This window comes from Mchenga conophoros, linkage group LG3, assembly GCF_057382185.1.
Source record: "Mchenga conophoros isolate Kocher_MC1m ecotype Shallow Benthic linkage group LG3, M_conophoros_male_GT1.1, whole genome shotgun sequence".
Taxonomy (NCBI): Eukaryota; Metazoa; Chordata; class Actinopteri; order Cichliformes; family Cichlidae; genus Mchenga; species Mchenga conophoros.
Genome location: NC_140528.1, coordinates 26032059 through 26057069, shown reverse-complemented (window position 1 = coordinate 26057069; position 25011 = coordinate 26032059). Strand labels below are relative to the sequence as shown.

Here is a 25011-nt window from a genome sequence, read left to right as displayed (position 1 = left end):
TTTTAGGCCTAAAAATGCTTTTTTTTAAAATATATATTTGAAGAATTTACCACACATTTACATGGCAATGGCCCTTTACTGCCTAGCGCATGGAGCGTTTAATTGGTCTCTGGCCCTTTAAACTCTGAGGGGCTGTAACTTTGGTTACTTTTGGTCAATTTGCATGATTGACACATCTTTTTAATCGTTTGAGCCAATAGAATGACAGTAATGATGCCACGTTCACGTCACTTCAACCAATCGGACGTTGCAATGCCAAAACCCATGTGGGCCCAAATTTACTGTATGTGGCGTCTGTCCAGTCACGTGTCTGTAGGTGTGTCTAAAATGGAGGTTGTTGACTGAAAACGGCACTCATGCGGCTAGGTAGGCATGGTAACTACTGATGTCTGTGAAGGTTCTCAGTCATCCAGGTCATCATAGTCAAAGGAGCTTGCAAAGAAAAGCGTCTGGACCCAACAACACGCTCAGACAAAAACTGGTTCACCCGAAAGATAAAACGCCAAAACACAGACTTAACAATGTGGTGTATGCTGTACAGTGCAGCGAGGAATGCCCAGACCTCTACATTGGAGAGACCAAACAGCCACTTCACAAGCACATGGCACAACATAGAAGAGCCACCTCCACAGGACAAGACTCAGCAGTCCATCTGCATCTTAAGGATAAAGGACACTCTTTCGAGGATGCCAATGTTCACATTTTGGACAGAGAGGACAGATGGTTTGAAAGAGGAGTGAAAGAAGCCATCTATGTCCACTGTGAGCGACCATCTTTGAACAGAGGCGGGGGTTTACGACACCAACTCTCTGCCATCTATAATCCTGTTTTGAGATCCCTTCCCAGACGCCTTAATGCCCACTCACATCCTGGGCCATCTGATCTCAGGAATTCGCATGATAAGGTGGGGCCAGGTTTCACAATGAACTCACCCGAAACTCTGGCTGATTGGGACCCACACCCAGTTTCACACCTTGGCTCAGGCGATTAGAGGATCATCAGGGGGTGCTTTTGTCCTTTTGTATTCCCACTAGGTTTATATCTGGGACTCTCCAGCATTTGACCTTAGAACTGAAGAAGCTTCTCGGATGAGAGGTGAAACGTCTACAAGTAACTTAAAGAAGTCCAGACGCTTTTCTTTCCAAGCTCCTTTGGTAACTACTGATAATCACGTGGCTACCAGCTACTGGCGAAAATAACGGAGGAAATTGGGATGGTAAGGCAATTTCTGTCTTAGCGCATTTGCGCCGCTATGTGTTTTTGTGGTCTTCTTTTGCGGCTCATTCAGTGAATTTTGGTCAGAGCGTGGTGAAAGTTGGTGTGTAGAGTCAGTGATAGCTCTGGAAGCTAACTAACCTTTCTTTAGCCGGTTACATTAAGTTTGAAGAATTTCTTGTTCGGTTTTGTTTGTTTAGCAGACTTCTGCGCATTTCCGTAACTGCTCGTTTAATCATGGCTTGTTTTCGGTGTGGTTGGTGGTTGTAGAAATGGTTTATATGAGATTTTAGCTGAGATTCAGAGGTTCCTGTGGATACCACACATGTCTGGACTTATATTTCTCACCCTGTGTTATAACCGATTAAACGTGGTCGCCTCCTTTTTGCCCGCAATTGCGGGTCCCGCGAAAATTCGGAAGCAGATTTGCGTCGCGAAAATGCAAAAACGCGTGAAACGCGCGTCAAAGCAGCACGTCAAAGCAGCACGTCAAAGCAGCGCGTCAGTTTTTGTGTTGCATTTTGTGCATACGCACGTTTTGCGTTGGAAAAATCTGAACTCCAGCGTCAATTCGCGCAGCGACAACCAATCAGGACCCTGGTGACGTGGCCCTGACCTAGGTCAAAGGGGCAGATCCAGCCAAAGCCCTTCATACTTCATTCAATATGGAGGAAAGGCTAATCAGCACTCTAGCAAACCACCTGGAGCTGTACGACACCAGCTGCTTTGTGTACCAAGACAGGAATAAAAGGACCGAGCTTGGAGAAAGATATGTGAAGAGATCGGGCAACCTGGTAAGTTCATTCATTTCTCTTTTGAAATTTTTGACTGACCTGGGGATGCCGCACAAAACCTAGCAAGCCACCGCTATTTTGCCACTGATGTACAAATACCTTTCTGCTTTTGCATAAAAGCAGAAAGATGTTGTCATGTAGGAATATATTTTATTGTTTATTAATAAACAGCACACAGTGGTTCCGCTGTTCATCCGTCACTGCTTTGCTTTTTCGCTGATTTTTTTATTGCACAATACAGCATTGCATTCTGCAGCCTGGTTGACAAACCTCCTCCGTGTCATGTTTCCTGCGCTTGCCAAATTTATCATGTTTGGTTTTGATAACCATCACGTCCAATAGAAAAAACAGCACAAAAACATCCATAACTAATACCTTCATTTGGAAATACACACCTGCACCAGGAGGGAAGAAGGCGCACGAAAGTGGCAGGCATGTGAAGACAAAACGCTGCATAATAATACTTTTTACGTTTTGCAATCTACAAAGGTTTGCACTTTGAGAATCAACTTGTGAGAACTGTGACTAATCTTCATGTGTGTATTGCATATTTTGATGCGCGATTGATTCGCATTAGACACGCGTCGAAGTGCGAATGTGCACGCGTCAAATTAAGGGTGTCTAGCGCGTTTTGTTCGCGTCTATTGCGTTCAGTGTGAACACACCGTAAGACATGGGACAGTACAACTCGGGACATTCTATGTATGCATCCCAAGTGTTTGCATAGAATCTATGCAAACACTTGGGATGCATACATAGTCACTGCATACTGTCCCCAGTAGCTAGATTAGACAAACTTCTCCTGTTAATACTCAGTATACTCCTGCATGTCAAAGACTTCCTTTTCTGCCAAAAGCAAAAAAAAAAAAAAAACACAGCAAAGAATTTATCTGCTGCAAAACTCTAAATGTAGCACTTGTCTATCTGATATGACTGATCCAGGCAGTTTGAGACACATTATCAACTGTGTTTCAGCCTCTGCTTAACTAAGTTATAAAAGGCCTTTATTTAGCTCCTCAACAGAAGCTGTTTAGCTCATCTCTATCATATTTGTACTGCATAAAAATAGGAAGGTGCATCTCAGGTTATCTGGTGATAATAGAATTGCTGTGAAATTTGAAGTTCTTAAATTGTACAGTATAAACTGCTTGTAGCTTGAAGTTTTAACTTTTAACAGTCATTAAAACTAGAAAAGTGCTGTGTAAATCTCACTCTGTGGTATCTCTTGTGAAACTGAGGTGAAGACAACATGAGCGTTTGTCTCTTAAAAGGTTTCCAGAGTGTGAAAAGGGGAAACACCCACTGCTAAGTGGCTGTGATCTGTGTATAGTAGTTACCCATTTAAAAATAATAGTAATAAATAAATATAAATACAAGTAAATGGGTGTAACTGCAGGTGAAGCGACATTGTACCTCTATTTGGTTTTTTGTTTGCATTTTCTTCCTCTTCTTCTGTAAAGTATAAAGTACAAAGTGTGAAACTATGGCACTGATGTGGCATTGAAGTTCAGCATGCCACACTTACACCTTTGTCACATGTTTAAAGTTTATTTGATTTCAAAACCATTACCCATTAGCCTCAGCAACTCAGCCCAGCTGACATCACCATAAACACAGCAGCACTTTTAAAGTAACAGAGATACAATCTGAGAGAGGGGGCAGGACTTCCTCTTGCCTCATGCCCACTTCTGGTTAACGACACTATTTCTGTTTAGCTTGAGCTTGCTCACGACATGTGGGTGAATTTATCAGCAAACCACAATTGCATGTTAAAAAAAATCTGCATTAGTGTAATGAAATACTTTAAATGAGTCAAGCTCAGCTTTGTCAGTTCAGATGTATTTTTAGTTATATATTGACATCTCTGTTTATCAGCATCAGTTAAAACTTTATTCTTCCATGAATCTATTTTCTTAATTGTTTATAAAGTTGAGCGTCTCAGATGATTTGGAGCCTATCAAAGCTGTTTTAGGATGAGACGTGGGATACACCCTGGAGAGATGAAAATTGAAATAAATATAAAAGAGTATAAACACGTCATGCCGTGGTCAGATCTTGTTAAAGAGTTTTAGTTCTGTTGAAAAGGAAGGAAGCAGAGAGAAGTAAAAAAAAAAACCCTCTTTGTTTCCTTCTCAGCTCTTTGGTATCTGCTGTGCTGCTGCTTCACTCTCTCTCTTTACAGAAAGTTGTAGAAGTTTTCAGACGTGTCACTGCTGGATGTGAGGATGGGAGCCACTTTGCTCTGTGAGCTGGGCCTATTCTGTGAGTTCATCACTGACTTCTATTGTTTGATTCATACTGATCCATAAACATGTTTTAGTAAGAAGAACAGAGCATCAGTCATTTGTACTATTTCAGGTCATGTGATCAGACGACTCTCGTGTTTGTTACCAACATGGTTGTTTGTAGACTGGATTAGATTTTAGTGCACTGACTCAGATAAGAGTGGAGCTGGTTTAGTTTATCTAAGAAAGGTTTGTTTCTCCATCAGCGAATTGAATTGAATATTAATTTTACATCTTAATACAAAATGTCACAAATCATAGTAGACACCAGTAAAACTCCAAGTGTTTTATTTATGATTCAATAAAAGGACTAGAAGTTACAATCCCTGATTATGCATTCATTCAAATGGAGAAAGTCTTGAGGGATGGCAGCCTGGAAACGTTACCAGAGAGACACATCATTGTATGCCTCAACTTAACAGGGTGTTTCAGTCTTTTATCAAAAGCTATTTTGCCATTTTTTAGATTCTTTCTACCTTCCTTGGTTAGGGTTAGGGATTAGAGATCTGAGCTAGATTATAAAATAAAATTTTGTGACATCAGTAGTGGACGTTGGATTCATCGGGTGTTTCGGCCATTATCACTAAACACCCTCATCCAAGGAGGGCCTGCCAGGGTTAATCAGGCCCTGGGGTGTGTTACTGGTTTATGTTATATTGTTGTTTCTCTTCTATTTTCTTCTGTTTATTTTTCTACATTTTATTTTCTTCCATCAATTCACTGTAAAACAAGAAGTAATAATTACCTCTTTAATATTTATGGAGCCTCACTTCTTCAAAGGGATAGAAAAGGTGATAGAGAGAAGTAAGACTAAAGAGAAAAGATAGGAGAGAGGAGAGACAGAAGGGAGGCACCTGATCTGGCATCCCACACCTCCCCGCCGGATAGGGCTGTACACTCTTACCTCCCCACTGCCTCTCAGAAAATGAAAAAAGAAAAAGAACAGAGGGGAGAAGAGTGGCATTTTTTTTCTTTTTCTTTTCTTTTGTCGTTCTTTGGTTAGGTTTCACTACCATGAGGTTAACTTCACAGCTGGGTTGGTTGGTGTTGGGTTTTCTACCCTTTTGATGCTCTCTCTGCTCTCCGCCATGGGTTGATCAGTTCTGGGCATGTGTCTACGATATTTGAGTTTCTACAGAGCTTGGAAAGAAGACAACTTGAAGTTTTGTGGAGATGTTTCACCTCTCAACCGAGAAGTTTTTACAGTTCTAAAACCAAAACATGGGGAATGCAGCTATTTAAACTCTAGTCATGGCATCCCTTACAGTCTGCCACCTACAATGCATTTTGAGATCCCTTCCGAGGAGCCTGAATCCGTACTCCCATCTAGCATCAGGTGTTGTCAGAAGGCCACATAATAGGGTGAAGCAAGGCCTCAAAATAATTTTGAAACCTCTCAGGTCTTTGGTAGCCTTGAGGGCTGAAAATAGCGCAGTTCTCCCATCTCTGTCTGCGTGTTATTGTGACTTCCTACCCTCATTATCAAGTACATTTCTTGACACAGAAACATACACACCAGACTTGTCAGCCTCTCACTCACACACACACACAGAACACACACACACCACAGTAATATATAGATAGATATATAGATAGATAGAATGTTATAGCTGAAATAAAACTAATAGGTATGAAGAAAATATAAACAAATAAACATGAACCAGGGGAGCTTGGAGAAAATTTATAGCTGTGTTTGACAGAAAATTATTCAGATCGTATTTCTCATTGCAAAGACTTGTCAGATAGGACAAGATTTTTAAAAAAAGAAAGAAAAGTAAAAACCTCCAGTGACAATGACCCACACTGTTGTTCACACCTTGGCTCATGTGATGAGGCACAGGATCAATATTGAGTTAACAGCCTTCTTAAGGGATTCCACCACTAGGGTTTAAATACCTGGGATTCTCCACCATTTGGTTTTAGAACTGAAGAAGCTTCTTAGAAAAGATATGAAACACCTTCAGGAAACCTAAAGAAGTCCAGTCACTTTCTCACCGAGCTCCTTAGACACTCAAGTATGACATGAACACACTACCATGATCTGTATGATTGACAACCTACACACACATATTGAGTGTCTTTTATTTGATAATGTCTGACATTTCTTTCTTTATTGTAGTGCTCTGTATGCTACTCTGCACTGGACATGTTCAAGGTGACTGAAAAGTTTTACTTTTCTTGTTTCTTTCTTTTTTATTTATTCAGTAAAGATTCATCTTAACTGCTTTATCAGTCTTAAGCACTTCACATTGTTGTTTTCATTTCATTGTTCATCACTAATTTATAATTTTATGAATATAAACACAGTTTGTGTTTTGAATAGTAAAATATATATATGAACAATATATGAACAGTGTCTGTGTATGCATCTGTGACATACTGTCACAGATGCATAAAAGTGTTTGTTAACTTTTGTGGTTGTGTTGGATTCTAGATGCTGTGCTAACTATTGAACCCAGCTCGTCCAGTTTTTCATTGGAGAGTTTATTACCTTCAAATGTGACATGAATGAAGGAGAAGATACTGACTGGTATTACGAAATCAAGAAGGACGGTCGAGAATTTGTGCGCTACGACACAGACAAAGACTTCAGATTAGAAATTACATCTACAGGTTACAGTGGTGAATATCAGTGCTTTGGTAGCAGGGTGAGCTCAGGTCATATAAAGAACAGTAATACTGTCTCTATAACTGTATTAGGTAAGTCTTCAGTGACCGACAGCACAAATATATGATCCCTGTTCAAATGCTCAACTGAATTATAAAATAGAGAACATTTAATTAAATTTGTCACTGAAATTTGAACTTTAACCAAGATCACTGTACCTGTTACTTCGTTCACAGTAAAGTCAGTGTTACAATACTGATAGACCCTGTAATTTATCATTAGCAGGTGTGTGAGTTTTAACAACAGCAATTATGGATGAAATTCAATTTAATTACATTTCTAAAGGAAAAGAAGAAACATAAGAAACATCAAAAGCTTCATGAAGTTTAAAGTGAAGATGTTTCTATTATCTAAACCAAAACATGAGGAAGAGACATTTAAAGCATCATTGTGTTTCCTTCAACAGAGAATAGACAAACATTTATGCTGTGGTCATTTAGAGATCAACTAATAAAAATATAAACTTTATTGTTTTTTCAGTGTTCATATGTTGTTATAACGAATCACAGATATTTATTTATTTTTCTTCCTCTTTCATAACAGCAGATAAACCCAGGGCCACACTGACAGCAGCAACAACAATCATACCAGTAGGGGACAGTGTGACACTGACCTGCTCTGTGCAGAGCTCTGATGGATGGAAATATGAGTGGTTCAGACGAACCCAAACAACCTCTGAAGTTCAAATTAGAGATCAACAAAACAGAGATATCAGAGTATCTGAAGGAGGAATCTACAGCTGCAGAGGAACAAGAGGAAACCCAGTTTACTACACTGATAGAAGTGATGATGCCACCATTGAGAAAACCTGTGAGTTCAGTAATTTAGTTTGAAATATACATTCATTGTGTGTGTATCTATCTATCTATCTATCTATCTATCTATCTATCTATCTATCTATCTATCTATCTATCTATCTATCTATCTATCTATCTATCTATCTATCTATCTATCTATCTATCTATCTATCTATCTATCTATCTATCTATCTATCTATCTATCTATCTATCTATCTATCTATCTATCTATCTATCTATCTATCTATCTATCTATCTATCTATCTATCTATCTATCTATCTATCTATCTATCTATCTATCTATCTATCTATCTATCTATCTATCTATCTATCTATCTATCTATCTATCTATCTATCTATCTATCTATCTATCTATCTATCTATCTATCTATCTATCTATCTATCTATCTATCTATCTATCTATCTATCTAGATCAAGAAAAAACATCAAAAATAATGCTACTCTGTGACTGTGATTATTGTTACCATCCTCAGCACCCCCAGTCACCTGCAGACAGCTACAACAGGAGGCTAGCATATTAAGATAATAAAACACCCTAAAGAGTGGCCAGTTTATTAAGGACTCACAGACAAATCAGTTTCATTTTGGGATGGGGATAAAGTGATAAAGTGGCAGGAGTGAAACTGAGCAGTACAACATTTTTTTAGTGGCAGTTAGTACAGTATTGCATGGAATAAGGGTTTTTATTTTTATGAAAATACTAATAAAAATGAGATGACCAGTGCAGAGTGTAGTATGTACCTGTGAAATTGTAGGACAGTTTCTGTCTCCTGTTGAGTGTGTTGTGTGTGTTTAAGTGTTGTGGTTGAGGTGTCGAATGGCTTGGTGGTAAAAACTGTTTTTAAGTCTTGTAGTCTGAGCAGACAGACTCCTGTAACACCTGTTGGTAACAAGGAACAGCTTTGTGAGGATTGACCATCTCACATCTTCTGTTTTGAGTGTTAGAGTTACAGCCTCACTGTCTTCCTGAGGGAAGAGGATCTGCTTTTTGTTGTCTGCATCAAAACGAGCGTAGAAGTTGTTAAGCTCGTCTGTGAGAGATGCGGTGGGCTGAACACTGCCTGTGTTTTCGTTCTTGTTGTCAGTGATGCAGCGCAGTCCATTCCACAGTCGCCTGGCGTCAAATCTAGTGTGATATTCGATTATTACTGTACACAGAAGCTGAGCTCATTGGTTTGCAAAAGTATTTGGCTGAACTTTTCCACATTTTGTCACATTACAGCCACAAACATGAATCAATTTTATTGGAATTCCACGTGAAAGATCAATACGAAGTGGTGTACACGTGAGAAGTGGAACAAAAATCATACATGATTCCAAACGTTTTTTACAAATAAATAACTGAAAAGTGGGGTGTGTGTAATTATTCAGCCCCTGAGTCAATACTTTGTAGAACCACCTTTTGCTGCAATTACAGCTGCCAGTCTTTTACGGTATGTCTCTACCAGCTTTGCACATCTAGAGACTGAAATTCTTGCCCATTCTTCTTTGCTCAGTCAGATTAGATGGACAGCGTTTGTGAACAGCAGTTTTCAGATCTTGCCACAGATTCTCGATTGGATTTAGATCTGGACTTTGACTGGGCCATTCTAACACATGGATGTTTTGTTTTAAACCATTCCATTGTTGCCCTGGCTTTATGTTTAGGGTCGTTGTCCTGCTGGAAGGTGAACCTCCTCCCCAGTCTCAAGTCTTTTGCAGACTCCAAGAGGTTTTCTTCCAGGATTGCCCTGTAATTGGCTGCATCCATCTTCCCATCAACTCTGACCAGCTTTCCTGTCCCTGCTGAAGAGAAGCACCCCCAGAGCATGATGCTGCCACCACCATATTTGACAGTGGGGATGGTGTGTTCAGAGTGATGTGCAGTGTTAGTTTTCCGCCACACATAGCGTTTTGCATTTTGGCCAAAAAGTTCAATTTTGGTCTCATCTGACCAGAGCACCTTCTTCCACATGTTTGCTGTGTGGCTCGTGGCAAACTGCAAACGAGACCTTCTTATGGTTTTCTGTTAGCAATGGCTTTCTTCTTGCCACTCTTCCATAAAGGCCAACTTTGTGCAGTGCACGACGAATAATTGTCCTATGGACAGATTCCCCCACCTGAGCTGTAGATCTCTGCTGCTCGCCCAGAGTCACCATGAGTGTTGCCAACTCCTCAGTAAGGAAAATCGCTAAGTCACTAGCTGTCACTAATTGGTCATGATAATGTAATTGTAACCTACGCTGTTGGACAGAGAAATAACATCGTGGAAGAGAGATAAAGTCAGTAAAAAACGTCTTAGATGCATTTATAATTAATTTCTTTTGGCAATTATTGTTTTTTTAATGTCACAATTCCAACCCTGCTCCTTTATCCGGGCTTGGACCGGAAAAAGTGACTCAAAATAGGAACTCTGGTGGAGTTACTTTGTGTGTGTTTATAAGTAGTTTTAAACCTTGTGGCCCATAAAACAGCATAACAGTAAAAGAACTGACTGCATTACAGTCAGTGCGGGAGCAGCGGCTTCGCTCATGCGCGATTCATTTGCAGTTTGGACGCACAGGTGTGAACGTCTCCTGCCCTGATAGCAGCTGGGGGAGGACTTCCTGATTGGCTGTTTTCGTCTCCAACCAGCTTGAAATGACGAAATGCAATATCCCAGAATCCATTTCGTCCAAAGCTCAAACGAGGCAGTGGCGGAGGAACACAGAGTGGCGGAGTTTGAAATATTACTCTTTCTGGGACACAAAATAAACTTTTAAGATATTTTCATGTTAGAATGTAGCTGTGTGAACTTCAAATATCTGCTCGATTTATCAAGACATCACATATTTGCATAAGTGCTCCAACGTTTTCGGAGATGCCTGTTACCCACCAGCTGACCGGGTGGGAACTCGGGTTAAACATAATATATAAGGCTGAACTGACAAAAAAATCACCGACTACACCACCAGGTATTATTGGAAAAACCATAAAGCCTTTGAACGAAAACAAACGCTGTTGTGACAGTGATGTACACTGTTTTGTTGGTATATATGTATGATTTGTATCACCTTCATGTTTCCAGCTTTACAGCTGTGGCTCCAGCAAACATCAGCTGATACTAGAAATTAATTTTAAATAAATTCTAACAACAGCTGATCAATTTTGAACGTGCTGCTGTTGTTGTTTAGCGCAACATCCGCTGGTTTCCTGTTTCTGGCGCAAAGTGGGAGATAAACAAACAAGAGAGACGATCAGCTGATCATTGATCAGTTTCATGATTGAAGTAGCAACAGGAGAGGGAGGGAGAATGAGGAGAGAAGAGGCAGCTAAGACACAGAATAACTCCAGCTTTGTGTCTTTTTTATTCTCGCTGAAGTCTTTTCCCCTCAATACGGATGTATTGTAATTGGTCCAGCCCAGAGTTGATTATTACCAGCTGGCTAATCCACCACCTTTCATTGTTTATACCATTACAAAAACAAACAAACTAACATAAAAATGAAAAATCACCATTGGCCCACCGGGCAAATGCCGGGTAAATGCCCAATGGCCAGTCCAGGTATTCGGTCAGCTGGTGGGTAACAGGCATCTCCAAAAACGTTAGAGCACTTATGCAAATATGTGATGTCTTGATAAATCGAGCAGATATTAGAAGTTTACACAGCACCATTCTCGCATGAAAATATCTTAAAAGTTTATTTTGTGACCCACAAAGAGTAATATTTCAAACTCTGCCACTCTGTGTTCCTCCGCCACTGCCTCGTTTGAGTTTTGGACGAAATGGATTCTGGGATATTGCATTTCGTCATTTCAAGCTGGTTGGAGACGAAAACAGCCAATCAGATTTTTTTTGCATCCAAGTCTGTGATTGGCTGGTTTTGTGGCACAAATATAACGGTGTACAGAACGAGTTGAGTGCGCACGGGCTGAAATGTTGAGAGCGCGAGCGACACATTGCGAGCGAGCGCAAGTGCAAAAACTGAGCGAGAGGGGCTGCTATTGTGTGTGTGGATAATAGCAAACACTGAAATACATTTTTGCACGCAGCAATGAATTTTGTTCACTCAAATTCAGCTTTTCTTCGCTCAAAATAAATTTCTCCTCAAAATGCAACACTTGCACCTGCAAATTTTTTTTACGTGCGCTCAGAATAGTGGCACAAAAATAACGCCATAGCTCTAAGAGCCATTTCGTTCGCGAACGACCCATCACTACATGACAGCCTTACACAGGTAGCCAGCAGCTGTGACCAGCACTACTTGTGCAGTTAATAAAAGGACAGGTAATGTTTGTCGCGCTGTTGCACACACAGCACGCTCGTTTGTTTCAACATACCAACGTGTACGTAATAAGCTAATACTCCTGGGTGCTACACACTACAGTGTGCGCTGTACACCTACTTACTGGTTTTGTCGCATCAGTCTGTGTCTCTGAGTTAACTTGTGTTTCTCCTACAGCTCCGGACCGCTAAAAATGCGCGTGCTCTTTGTGAGCTCGTTCCCGGCTCATAACCAGCGCGTTCTGCCGTCAAGGGCGATCATTGGTTAATAGTGATCATGTGACTGATGCAAGCCAGATCTTTTTATTTAGCAAAACTGTGACTAATAGTTAAATATTATTGTTGAGGGGCACAGACAGGACTCCGCACGCACACACACATTAAAAAAAAAAAAAAAATAATAATAATAATAATTTTTTTTAAAAGTTGCCTCAACAAAAGGACACCTAGGGCCCATCAAGCCCATCTAGCCCCCCCCCCCCCCCCCCCCCCCCCTGCATGCCTGCCCCCTAGAATTGATGTCACCCCTGCAGAGATTTTCACAGGTCGTCAGCTCGTTTCTCCTCCAGTTTTTGTTGTGCAAACCACCCATTATCCTTGAGGCCTTGGCAGATCCAAGTCAGGCCAAACCTCTGTGTTACAACTTTCAGAATTAATTACTTAGTTACTTTTTAAAAACATGATTTACAACCTGAAGAGGTGATAAAACGATAGATCTTTCAGCCCAATTCTACTTTTTCTGCATAATCCATCATACAAAATGTAATCAAATGGAAAAGTCTCTTTTTAAAACTTGTTTTATTAGTTTTAACCTTTTAACTGCATGCATCAAGCAAAAATTTAATTATATGCACCATTCTCTGACTGGAAGAAATTTGTTTAACATTTAAACCTATTTTCTGCACATTCCTGCACATAAAATAAAATATTTTTTGTGTTTACACTCAGTCTTTCAAATAGATGCAAGTAAAACACAGCAGAAAATAAATAAAGTCAAAGACTAGCGGTCCTTTTGCTCTATTTTCACCTGTAAAGCAGGACTGACGTAGGCGGAGGTTTACCCTGGTGCAGGTGTGCCGCGGTCAGTGGAAGAATCCGCGAGTTTCTCTGTGAGTTTCCCATTACCTAGTTGCGCACTCGGTGCTTGCTCAGAAGTTTAGGGGGTTTTTTTGCTGTAAAAAGAAGTTTCTTCCCACGCACAACGAACACTAATGTTTTTGTCACTTTTTATGGAATCAAACTCAAAGTAAGGTCAGTACTTCCACGCTTTAAACGCTGCACGCTCTCTCCCACAATCGATATGTTATCCATTGTTGCTCTGCACACAGCTGTTGTCACTAAGGGCACACTCGCTTACATCACTGTCATGAGACATTCTCACAAAAAATATGTAAAAATATATATGTGTGTGTGTGTCAAGTCAAGTCAAGTCAACTTTATTTGTCAATTCTGCCACATGTACAGGACATACACAGAATAGAAATTGCGTTACTCTCAAACCCTAGTGATTAGAAAAATGCAAATAAAATAATTAAAAAGTAAAAATTTAAATAAATTTAAATAAATACAATACAATTTTACGTATAACAAAAAAAGCTATGCAATATACATATACAATATTCAAGTAAGAAGGCATAGTGGTGCAAAATAGGCAAATAGTGCAAATGGGGATTTAGTAGTGTACGGTAAGAGATAGTGTAACAACAAAGGCTTATGAGGTCCAATGCTTAAGCAGTCCAATGCTCCACAAAGTGACTGGAGCAGGCCAGTGAGTGCGTCAGAGAGTGAGTGTGTGTGTGTGTGTGTGTGTGACAGAGTTCAGTGAGACCGTGGTGGAGAAGAGGGGAGAGGGGGGGCAGAATCGGGAGGGAGTTTAGCTTCCTGACAGCCTGATGGATGAAGCTGTCCTTCAGTCTGCTGGTCCTGGCCTGGAGACTCCGCAGTCTCCTCCCTGACGGCAGCAGCTTGAAGAAGCTTTGCATTGGGTGCGTGGGATCAGCCGCTATGCAAAGGGCTTTTTTAGTGAGACGGGTGCTGTAAATGTCCTGGAGGGAGGGGAGAGAGACACCAATGATCCTCTCTGCAGCTCTCACTATGCGTTGGAGGGTTCTATGGCAGGACGCATTGCAGGCTCCAAACCACACAGTGATGCAGCTCGACAGGATGCTCTCGATGGTGCCTCTGTAGAAAGTGTACATGATGGGGGCTGGTGCTCCTGCTCTTCTTAGTTTGCGGAGAAAGAAGAGACGCTGCTGTGATTTCTTGGCCAGTGCTGTGGTGTTGTACGTCCAGGAGAGATCCTCTGATGTGCACACCCAAGAACTTGGTGCTGCTCACTCTCTCCACAGACGCTCCGTCAATGGTCAGAGGAGCATGTTGGGTGTGCATTCTCCTGAAGTCCACAACAATCTCCTTCGTCTTCTCCACATTCAGAGAGAGATTGTTGTCAGCACACCACGTGGCCAGGCGTCTCACCTCACTTCTGTAGTCGGTCTCATCCCTGTTGCTAATGAGACCCACCACCGTTGTGTCGTCCGCAAACTTGATGAAGAGGTTGGAGCTGTGTGATGGAGTGCAGTCATGGGTCAGCAGAGTGAAGAGGAGGGGGCTCAGCACACATCCCTGCGGGGCCCCCGTGTTTAAAATGATGGTGCTGGATGTATTACTGCCGACCCGTACTGCTTGAGGTCTTCCGGTGAGGAAATCCAACAGCCAGTTGCACAGTGAGGTGTTGAGCCCCAGCTGGACCAGTTTTTGAGTGAGCTGTTGGGGGATTATAGTGTTGAATGCTGAACTGAAGTCTATGAACAGCATTCGAACATATGAATCTTTTTTGTCCAGGTGTGTGAGTGCTGAGTGGAGTGCAGTGGAGATGGCATCATCGGTTGAGCGATTGGGCCGATACGCAAACTGGAAGGGGTCCAGGGAGGGGGGCAGGACAGTCTTGATGTGCTGCATGACTAGTCGTTCGAAGCACTTCATCAGGATGGGAGTAAGTGCAACAGGACGGTAGTCATTAAAGCAGGAGGGAGATGACTTTTTTGGAACCGGAATGATTGTGGTGGCTTTAAAACATGTGGGGACGACAGCCTGGATGAGTGATATGTTGAAGATGTCTGTGAAGACATCAGTGAGTTCCACTGCACAGTCTCTCAGTGCACGACCAGGAATGTTGTCAGGACCCGGAGCTTTACGTGCATTGATCCTGCTGAGGGATCTCCTCACGCTGTCCGGGGACAGAGTCATCACCTGGTCACCAGGAGGGGGTGGGGTCTTCTGTGCAGTGGTGCTGTTTCGGACTTCAAAGCGAGCAAAGAAAGTGTTCAGCTCGTTCAGCAGGGGGATAGTACTGTCACAAATCTGTGGTGGGGGCTTGTAATCTGTGATGGTCTGAATGCCCCGCCACAGGCTCCGTGAGTCTCTGCTGTCTTTGAAGTGATGGGATATTTTCTTGGAGTACTGTCTCTTAGCCTCTCTGATGCCACGGGAAAGGTTGGCCCTAGCTGTCCTCAGGCTTGCCTCGTCTCCATCTCTGAAGGCAACATTCCGAGCTTTCAGCAGCCTGTAGACCTCTCCTGTCATCCATGGTTTTTGATTGGCCCGGACAGTTATGGTTTTCGTGACTGTTACATCCTCAATGCACTTGTTGATGTAGGCTGTAACAGTCTCTGCGTACTCCTGGAGGTCAGTGGTGTTGTTGTAGGTGGCAGCCTGCTTAAACATGTTCCAGTCTGTGGTGTTAAAGCAGTCCTGTAAAGCCTCTGAAGACCCTTCTGGCCACACTTGTATCTGCTTACGAACCGGTTTGGTGGCTTTAACGAGCGGTCTGTAAGCAGGCATTAGCATGACAGTGATGTGGTCTGAGGCGCCGAGGTGGGGGAGGGGAAAAGCTTTGTAAGCTCCTCTCTGGGTGGTGTAAACAAAGTCCAGTGTGTTATTTCCCCTTGTTGGAAAGTCTGTGTTGTTGTATTTTTGGAAAAACGCACTTTAAGTCTGCATGATTGAAATCCCCAGCCAGGATGAGAAAAGCATCAGGATGGGCTGTCTGCTGCTCACTGATGTGCTGGTACAGTTCATTCAGTGCCTCGCTCCTGTTGTTGACATTGGAGGAGGGAGGGATGTACACAGCGCACAGGAGTATGGCTGTATATTCCCTCGGTAGATAGAATGGCCGGCACTTAATAACCATAAACTCCAGCACTGGTGAGCAGTGTTTGCAGACCGCAACAGCATCGCGACACCAGGCGTCATTGATGTAAACACAAAGTCCTCCCCCGCGGGTCTTACCTCCCGCGACGATGACTCTGTCAGCACGGTAGCATGTTAGCTGGTCGAGCTGAATGGCGCGGTCCGGGACACTGTCGCTAAGCCATGTTTCCGTGAACACAAAAGCACAGCAGTCCTTTACATTCCTTTGAGATGAGGTGTGTGTGTGTGTGTAGACTTTATGCATATTATGTAAGGTGTGGCTATATAAATGTATGTACAACTCTGTGTATATATGTTTATGGACAGGCATGAAATGTAGTGACAAGAACTAATATTGCATATGAGAAATATTGCGCATAGAAACTACCATGGTGTATTGTACGCTGCAGGTAAGGAAGGAAAGTAGCCTTGCAGGGAAGGAAAGACCTGAGTCTCTCATGGTTGGGGGAGGGTGTGTTTGCACAACAAGAGCAGGAGAACAATGGAGCTGAAGACCTGTGAAAATCTCAGCTGGGTGCCAAGAGGTGTTAGGGTCGGGGGAATTTACGCAAATCTGCGCAGGGCTAGTAAATCTAGTAGTAGGGACTTGCACCAGAGAAAAAAAGGCTCAGTAATTCTAGTGTTAACAAAAAAAAGTCAAAACTCCAGTGATAATGACCCAAACTGTTGTTCACACCTTGGCTCATGTGATGAGGCACAGGATCAATATTGAGTTAACAGCCTTCTTAAGGGATTCCACCACTAGGGTTTAAATACCTGGGATTCTCCACCATTTGGTTTTAGAACTGAAGAAGCTTCTTGGAAAAGATATGAAACACCTTCAGGAAACTTAAAGAAGTCCAGTCACTTTCTCACCGAGCTCCTTAGACACTCAAGTATGACATAAACACACTACCATGATCTGTATGATTGACACACACATAGTTGAGTGTCACCACTTTGATAATGTCTGACATTTCTTTCTTTATTGTAGTGCTCTGTATGCTACTCTGCACTGGACATGTTCAAGGTGACTGAGAAGTTTTACTTTTTCTTGTTTCTTCTTTTTTATTTATTCAGTAAAGATTCATCTTAACTGCTTTATCAGTCTTAAGCACTTCACATTGTTGTTTTCATTTCATTGTTCATCACTAATTTATAATTTTATGAATATAAACATAGTTTGTGTTTTGAATAGTAAATTATATATATGAACAATATATGAACAGTGTATGAACGTACTGTCACAGATTGTTTCGTGCATAAAAGTGTATCAGATTGTAAACTTTGTGGTTGTGTTGGATTCTAGATGCTGTGCTAACTATTGAACCCAGCTGGTCCAGTTTTTTCATTGGAGAGTTTGTTACCTTCAAATGTGACATGAATGAAGGAGAAGACACTGACTGGTATTACGAAATCAAGAAGGATGGTCGAGAATTTGTGCGCTACGGCACAGACAAAGACTACAGATTTGAAATTATATCTACAGGTTACAGTGGTGACTATCAGTGCTCTGGTAGGAGGGTGAGCTCAGGTCATATAAAGAACAGTAATACTGTCTCTATAACTGTATTCGGTAAGTCCTCAGTGACCGACAGCACAAATATATGATCCCTGTTCAAATACTCAACTGAATTATAAATTAGAGAACATTTAATTAAATTTGTCACTGAAACTTGAACTTTAACCAAGATCACTGTACCTGTTACTTCATTCACAGTAAAGTCAGTGCAACAATACTCACAGACTCTGTAATCTATCATTAGCAGGTGTGTGAGTTTTAACAACAGCAATTATGGATGAAATTCAATTTAATTACATTTCTAAAGGAAAAGAAGAAACATAAGAAACATCAAAAGCTTCATGAAGTTTAAAGTGAAGATGTTTCTGTTATCTAAACCAAAACATGAGGAAGAGACATTTTAATGCATCATTGTGTTTCCTTCAACAGAGAATAGACAAACATTTATGCTGTGGTTATTTAGAGATCAACTAATAAAAATATAAACTGTATTGTTTTTCAGTGTTCATGTGTTGTTATAACGAATCACAGATATTTATTTATTTTTCTTCCTCTATCACAACAGCATATAGACCCAGGGCCACACTGACAGCAGCAACAACAATCATACCAGTAGGGGGCAGTGTGACACTGACCTGCTCTGTGCAGAGCTCTGATGGATGGAAATATGAGTGGTTCAGACGAACCCAAACAACCTCTGAAGTTCAAATCAGAGATCAACAAAACAGAGATATCAGAGTATCTCAAGGAGGAATCTACAGCTGCAGAGGAACAAGAGGAAACCCAGTTTACTACACTTATAGAAGTGATGAAGTCACCATTGAGATAACCTGTGAGTTCAGTAATTTAGTTTGAAATATACATTCACTCATGATTGTCAATATACTGTGTTAAGTTTTCTCTGCTGATTTCATGTTTCTATTTGTATCTATTATGACACGCCTTCTGTCTTCTTGTGAATCTGTTGTTGTGGTCGGAACAAGGAGACATCACACAAAATAATTGAAAGGAGTAATTTACAAATAACATAAAGCATCATAATGCAATTGAGCAAAAAATGTATGCACTGAAAGGATAATATTCATTATGGACCTGTGTAAGAGGACAGAGTGGAGGAAAGTGAATTACATCAGTATTAATACAGCTTGGACCCTTTTACCGTCCTGTGCTTAGCAAAAAGCAGGATGTACTCATAGCATGGCAGTTTGGTCTTATTGCTTCTTATGTGTTGTTGGAAACCTACATAGAGGTATACTGATGTTGAATGCTCACAACATCAGGCCAGTGCAATCCTATGGTGACCACACTGTTTTAAACCCCTTGGTTTAGACTAGTCATAGATGGTGTAGCGGCAATCTTTGGTCCTTCTTTGCCACTTCTGCAGGACGTAAAGTTTCTGACTTGTGCTTTTGTTAGATTACCGTAAATCCCGCAGAGCGCACCTGATTAAAAGCCGCATGCTCTAATTGTAGAAAGAAAATCTATTTTGTAGTTGTACAGGCCGCACCGGATTTTAAGCCATATGCATTTCACTTGTAATATGAGATATTTACACAGAAATATTACACGTGAGGATTTTTAACGTTTAATTTAATCCGTAAGGTAACATAAACATGGTAACATAAACGTTATGATAACATACAAAAATACATACTGCAAATGCTTTTTTTCCTTGAACAGCGCCTGTAACACGACTACCTTTAAATATACATACGTATCGGTAACACACAAATTACGTTGCTTATGGTTTTTTTACGGAACAGTGCACAAACAACATTACAACGTCTCTTAACAACCGATAAAAATATATAGCGTATATATACTACTTATCATTTTGATTGGTCTACTGTTACCAGGCAAAATGTTTTTGGCCGCATGAAAAAAAAAATGCATTAGCCACACGTCAGTATAAGCCGCAGTGTTCACAGTGTGTGGAAAAAGTAGCAGCTTATGACCCGAAAACTATGGTACTTGTATGCCTTTCAGTAGCAAAAAACGAGGAAAATGTAAAAAAAGGAAAAACATTTATTTATTCTACACAAACTCGAAAAGTACAAAACAAATGTCTCAAGTAGGAGCTCCATTTACATTTCTATGATATTATATCTGAAATAACTATCACAGCAATGATCAGAAAACTGTTCCTCCATGCCCTGCGTACTAGCCTCACCTTTCATCACCACATGGTGGCCCACTACACACCGCCTTTACGACACCTACCAACACTTTAAAACAACACAACAAAACAGGACAAATTTATGGAGCATAATATATTACATTACAACATAAAATAATCCAGATTATAACTAGAATTTACACAAATTTTACATCATAACAAAATGCTTAAATATGACCCGATATAGTTGAGTAAATATTGGCTTGAATTGTCTATGCTCCAATAGAAGGGGTCCAAAAATCACAACACGAACAACATAATAGAAATAAAAGGCATTCAAGGCACTATATGCAACCCTGACAATCTACATACCTTAGAATAGAACAGAATAGAATAGAATAGAATGCCTTTATTGTCACTATACAGTTGTACAATGAGATACAGAGCATCTCCTACTCAGTGTAAACATGTTGGGGGGGGGGGTGTACAGTTCTGCAGCGCTATATACATACGGACAGTATTAACATAGGGAATATATATATGTGTGTGTTGTGTGTGTGTGTGTGTGTGTGTGTGTGTGTGTGTGTGTGTGTGTGTGTGTGTGTGTGTATATATATATGTGTGTGTGTATATATGTGTGTGTATGTATATATATGTGTGTGTATATATATGTGTATATATATATATGTGTATATATATATATATATATATGTGTATATATATGTGTATATATATATATGTATATATATATACAAGCCGGTTTTTAAAGAAATGTAATATGTACAGTTGAGTTATTGCACATAGAATTGGTATTGCACAGTGGTGGTCCATAGAGGAAGTGGGAAGAAAAAAAATTGGGGGGTCTGTGTTATTGTTGCATATGTGAGTTCAGGGTGGTTATGGCTTTGGGGAAGAAACTGTTTTTGAGTCTGTGGGTTTTTGTGTTGATGCACCTGTAGCGTTTCCCTGAGGAAGCAGCCTGAACATATTGAAACCAGGGTGGGAGCTGTCCTTGATAATGTTTGCTGCTCTGCTGAGGCAACGGGAAGGATAAATGTCCATCAGGGAGAGGAGAGGGCAGCTGATGATCTTCTGTGCTGTCTTGACCACACTCTGAAGCCTCACTCTATCCGCCTTGGTGCAGCTGCCGTACCATACCGTGATGCAATAGGCTAGCAGGCTCTCAATGGACGAGCGGTAGAAGGTCAGCAGCAGGTTGGAGTTCAGCTTGTACTTCCTGAGGACTCTATCTCCACTATCTTCAGAACAGAAAATATGAAGTAATTCAGAACATACAAGATGCAAACAGAACTAACTTAACATTAGGAGAATTGTGAAATATATGTCCGACTAGACTCTAAGTTTGTAGGAGAGATTAAGACTGACAGTGAAATACTGAGCAGCTGAAGTCAAAGGGTACTTTAACTTAAAGCTGAACCTTCTTCATTCAAAATAAGCATGGATAAGTTATCACAAAGCGCCAGGTCAGATTTCAGGGCTTCACAAACATGGATATTGTGGCATAAACACTACAAAGTATCCATCATATTAAACTGACTCTTCAAAAATTTCTGCAATGTCAAGTGAGTCTTTGTGACAAGGGAGCAGCCTAAAGAAGCTTTTAACACTTACATATGCATACTTTGTGATTATTCCACGTGTTTGTGAGGCTCTATTTTACAATATTATAAGAGGCATTATGCTTTAGTCCATCTGACGCTACCTGGTTGCACCTCACCTCATAATTAATGTTATTCTTTCTTACAGCACAGTCCAGGACTGAAACGTTTCCTACTCTGTTGATCGCTGGACTTCTTTGTGGAATTTTACTGATTCTTCTTCTTCTGCTGTGTTACATCAAACTGTTAAAAGGTGAGACTTTTTCTTTCCGATACGAGATTGATTATGATCCCGTTATTATGTAATTATTCAGAATCACAGATGTATCCTGAACACTCCATGTAATGTCACAGCACCAGAAAAAGTAAAAAGAAAAACATGTACTTGTCTTTTTTACAGATAAAACTTTTATCAGGTTGGTTCAAATCTCCCACTTCACATTTTCAACAAACCAGAATTACAACCTGTGTTTCTTATCAAATTGAATGTTTTACTATATTTTATTACTATATTAGGACCAGTGTTGGTCAAGTTACTTGAAAAAAGTAATCAGTAACTAATTACTGATTACTCCCCCCAAAAAGTAATCCCGTTACTTTACTGATTACTTATTTTCAAAAGTAATTAATTACTTAGTTACTTAGTTACTTAGTTACTTTTAAAAACACGATTTACAACCTGAATAGGTGATAAAGTGATAGATCTTTCAGCCCAATTCTACTTTTTCTACATAATCCATCATACAAAATGTAATCAAATGGAAAAGTCTCTTTTTTAACTTGTTTTATCAGTTTTAATCTTTTAACTTTATGCATCAAGCAAAACATTTAATTATATGCAACATTCTCTGACTTGAATAAATTAGTTTAACATTTAAACCTATTTTCTACACATTCCAGCACATAAAATAAAATATTTTTTGTGTTTTCACTCACTCTTTCAAACAGATGCAAGTAAAACACAGCAGAAAATAAATAAAGTCAAAGACTCAGCGGTCCTTTTGCTCTATTTTCACCTGTAAAGCAGGAGCAGGGTAGGCGGAGGGTTACCCTGGTGCAGGTGTGCTGCGGTCAGTTGAAGAATCCGCGCGAGTGTCTCTGTGAGTTTCCCATCACGTCGTAGCTACTCGGTGCTTGCTCGGAAGTTTAGGGTTTTTTTTCGCTGTAAAAAGAAGTTTTCTTCCCACGCACGATGGACGCTAATGTTTTTGTCACTTTTTATGGAATCAAACTCAAATTAAGGTCAGTACTTCCACACTTTAAACGCTGCACGCTCATACTCTCTCCCGCACTCGATATATTATCCATTGTTGATCTGCACACAGCTGTTGTCACCAACGTCGCACTTGCTTACGTCACTGTCATGAGACATTCTCGCAAAAAAAAATCACGGTTTTAGTAACGCAGTAACGCAGCGTTCCTACGGGAAAGTAACGGTAATCTAATTACTGATTTTGCAATAGTAATCCCTTACTTTACTCGTTACTTGAAAAAAGTAATCAGATTACAGTAACGCGTTACTTGTAACGCGTTACTGCCCATCTCTGATTAGGACTCAGAGCACAAACCAGAGCTCTGCTATGAAACACAGGATCAACCAGAGTGAAGCTCAACACAGCCAAAACACTGCTCTCCAAGGTCAGCTTTAACCATAACAATTTTGCTATTGTTACTTTATTTATTCATTTATTTATTTTATACTTTGACTCTGATATTTGCAGTTTTTTTATTTAAAAGATGATCAAATTCATATATAGAAATGTTAATGATTAATATATCACTGACTTGTTTTTGCAGGTGATGCTTGTATATATGAATCAATCGGAGACTACGATGACAGAGAAAAGGGTAATGCATTTATAGTTTATAAGTATGCAGACTCATTGTGATTATGTTCCATTTTTATATATTAATTCTCCATTTTAGCAGAATGCAGGGATTTCACATATTCTTTGATTGAGCTTAAAAACTTCACTAAGAAAGGTAAGAATTCAAGTTAATTCAGTTCAATTCAATTTTATTTATATAGGGCTAAATCACAACAACAACTGACTCATTGACCCTACAGTAAAACAGAGAAAACCCCAACAATCAGATGATCTGAAAGCCGAAGGCTCTGCCTTCCGTTCTACTTTTAAATATTGTAGGAGCAACAAGTAAGCCTGTTGTCACAGTAAACTGAGGACTCAAGTGCAGGACTCCAATGCTTGGAAGAATACAGAGAATTTATTTATAATGCTTCAAGTGTATGCACAATAGTGCAAGGGTAGGTGTTTTATACAGGAGTGCATGGGTAGGGACTCTTAAGAAATCCAAGGAAGGAAGAAAACAGTGAAATCACTCTTGCTCCTCTTCAGCCACACAACATAGACTGCCAGCCACACTCCACTCGCTCATGAAAATCCACTCTGGGAAAACAGGGACAAGTCCAGATAATCTATAAGAATGTATCTATATCTACAAGAACAAGAATATACAAACTCATTTCTTCAGCTTAAGTAGTGGCAGGAATAGGCAGGTGTATGGGTTTTGTACAGAGCCCCAGATCCTGTGGAAGTGGATTTGTAAGTGTAAAGGTAAGAATGTCATCCTACTTTACCCTGATGAACTGTCCATAGATGACAGCCTGTTGTACTCAGATGCCACCTACAGTAAGGCTGAATGTAACAGTGACAAAAGTAGGCAAAGCAATAAAATAGGTACCATATTTTCTTCTCTTTTACATTTCATTTATCCATCAAGGAAAATTATATAAATGAGTAAAGTTGTCAGTTTAAAGTAAGATGTTACTAAAAGTCATGTTGAAAAAAATATTTTTTTGTGTGCAGGAGAATCAGCCACTGAAGAAGCCGACGAAGGGGTTTATTCTGAAATCCAACCACAAGAAACACAAGGAGCTTTCATGTTGTGACTGTAATGGTTATCAAATAGGCTTTAAAGAAAGTAAATTCATTACCAAATCACCTTTAACCATTTAGTAATCATGATTATGTACTTTCAAAACAAGCAAAAGCAGACGAATGCAGGACAGAATTTACTTTATTTCACATGAATTTTACAACGCATTGAAAAAAGAAATGAGAGGAAAAAAGTTTTTCCCCTTTTTTTTATAAATCAGTTTAAATGAGCTTTATCTAAAAGTGATGATGTGGCTTTAAGTTCACTTTTTTTTTTCACTTTCACACGAGCAGTTATTAAACTGCATTATTGATACATGTATGTACTGATTTTCTATGTCTTTTCTAAATATTTTTGTTTCCCTGAATGGATTAAGTATCATTTGAAAAATTATATTTTTTTTTAGTTTTGCAAACTTCTAAACTGCAGGCAGGTTTTTCATTGTGTTATCTGATTATGTGTGCTATATAAACACACACTTATATATACTGTGACATGTTGAGATCGGGTGAATGGAGTCCCCCGCTGTTCCTCTGGAACAGTGTGTTTCACATTGAGTTTTAAAGAAGCTGTGTTTACTGTATTTGTTACAGTAATAAAGCTGCTATTGTTGCAATCTTGTTTTCACTTACAGTTATTGTTGTT

At 40.0% G+C, this 25011-nt stretch overlaps 1 protein-coding gene across 1 annotated transcript; it reads left to right on the top strand.

Annotated features, from left to right (window-relative positions):
• The first annotated feature begins 13242 nt into the window (after nucleotides 1-13242).
• On the top strand, nucleotides 13243-24379 carry LOC146577903 (uncharacterized). The gene is made up of 12 exons (XM_085268516.1): nucleotides 13243-13274; nucleotides 17016-17107; nucleotides 17206-17241; nucleotides 17521-17787; nucleotides 18299-18565; nucleotides 21617-21721; nucleotides 21869-21884; nucleotides 23021-23106; nucleotides 23266-23316; nucleotides 23395-23451; nucleotides 24087-24167; nucleotides 24297-24379. Coding segments are annotated over exons 2-12 (1050 nt in total). The 5' UTR covers nucleotides 13243-13274; nucleotides 17016-17106.
• Nucleotides 24380-25011: the final 632 nt, after the last annotated feature.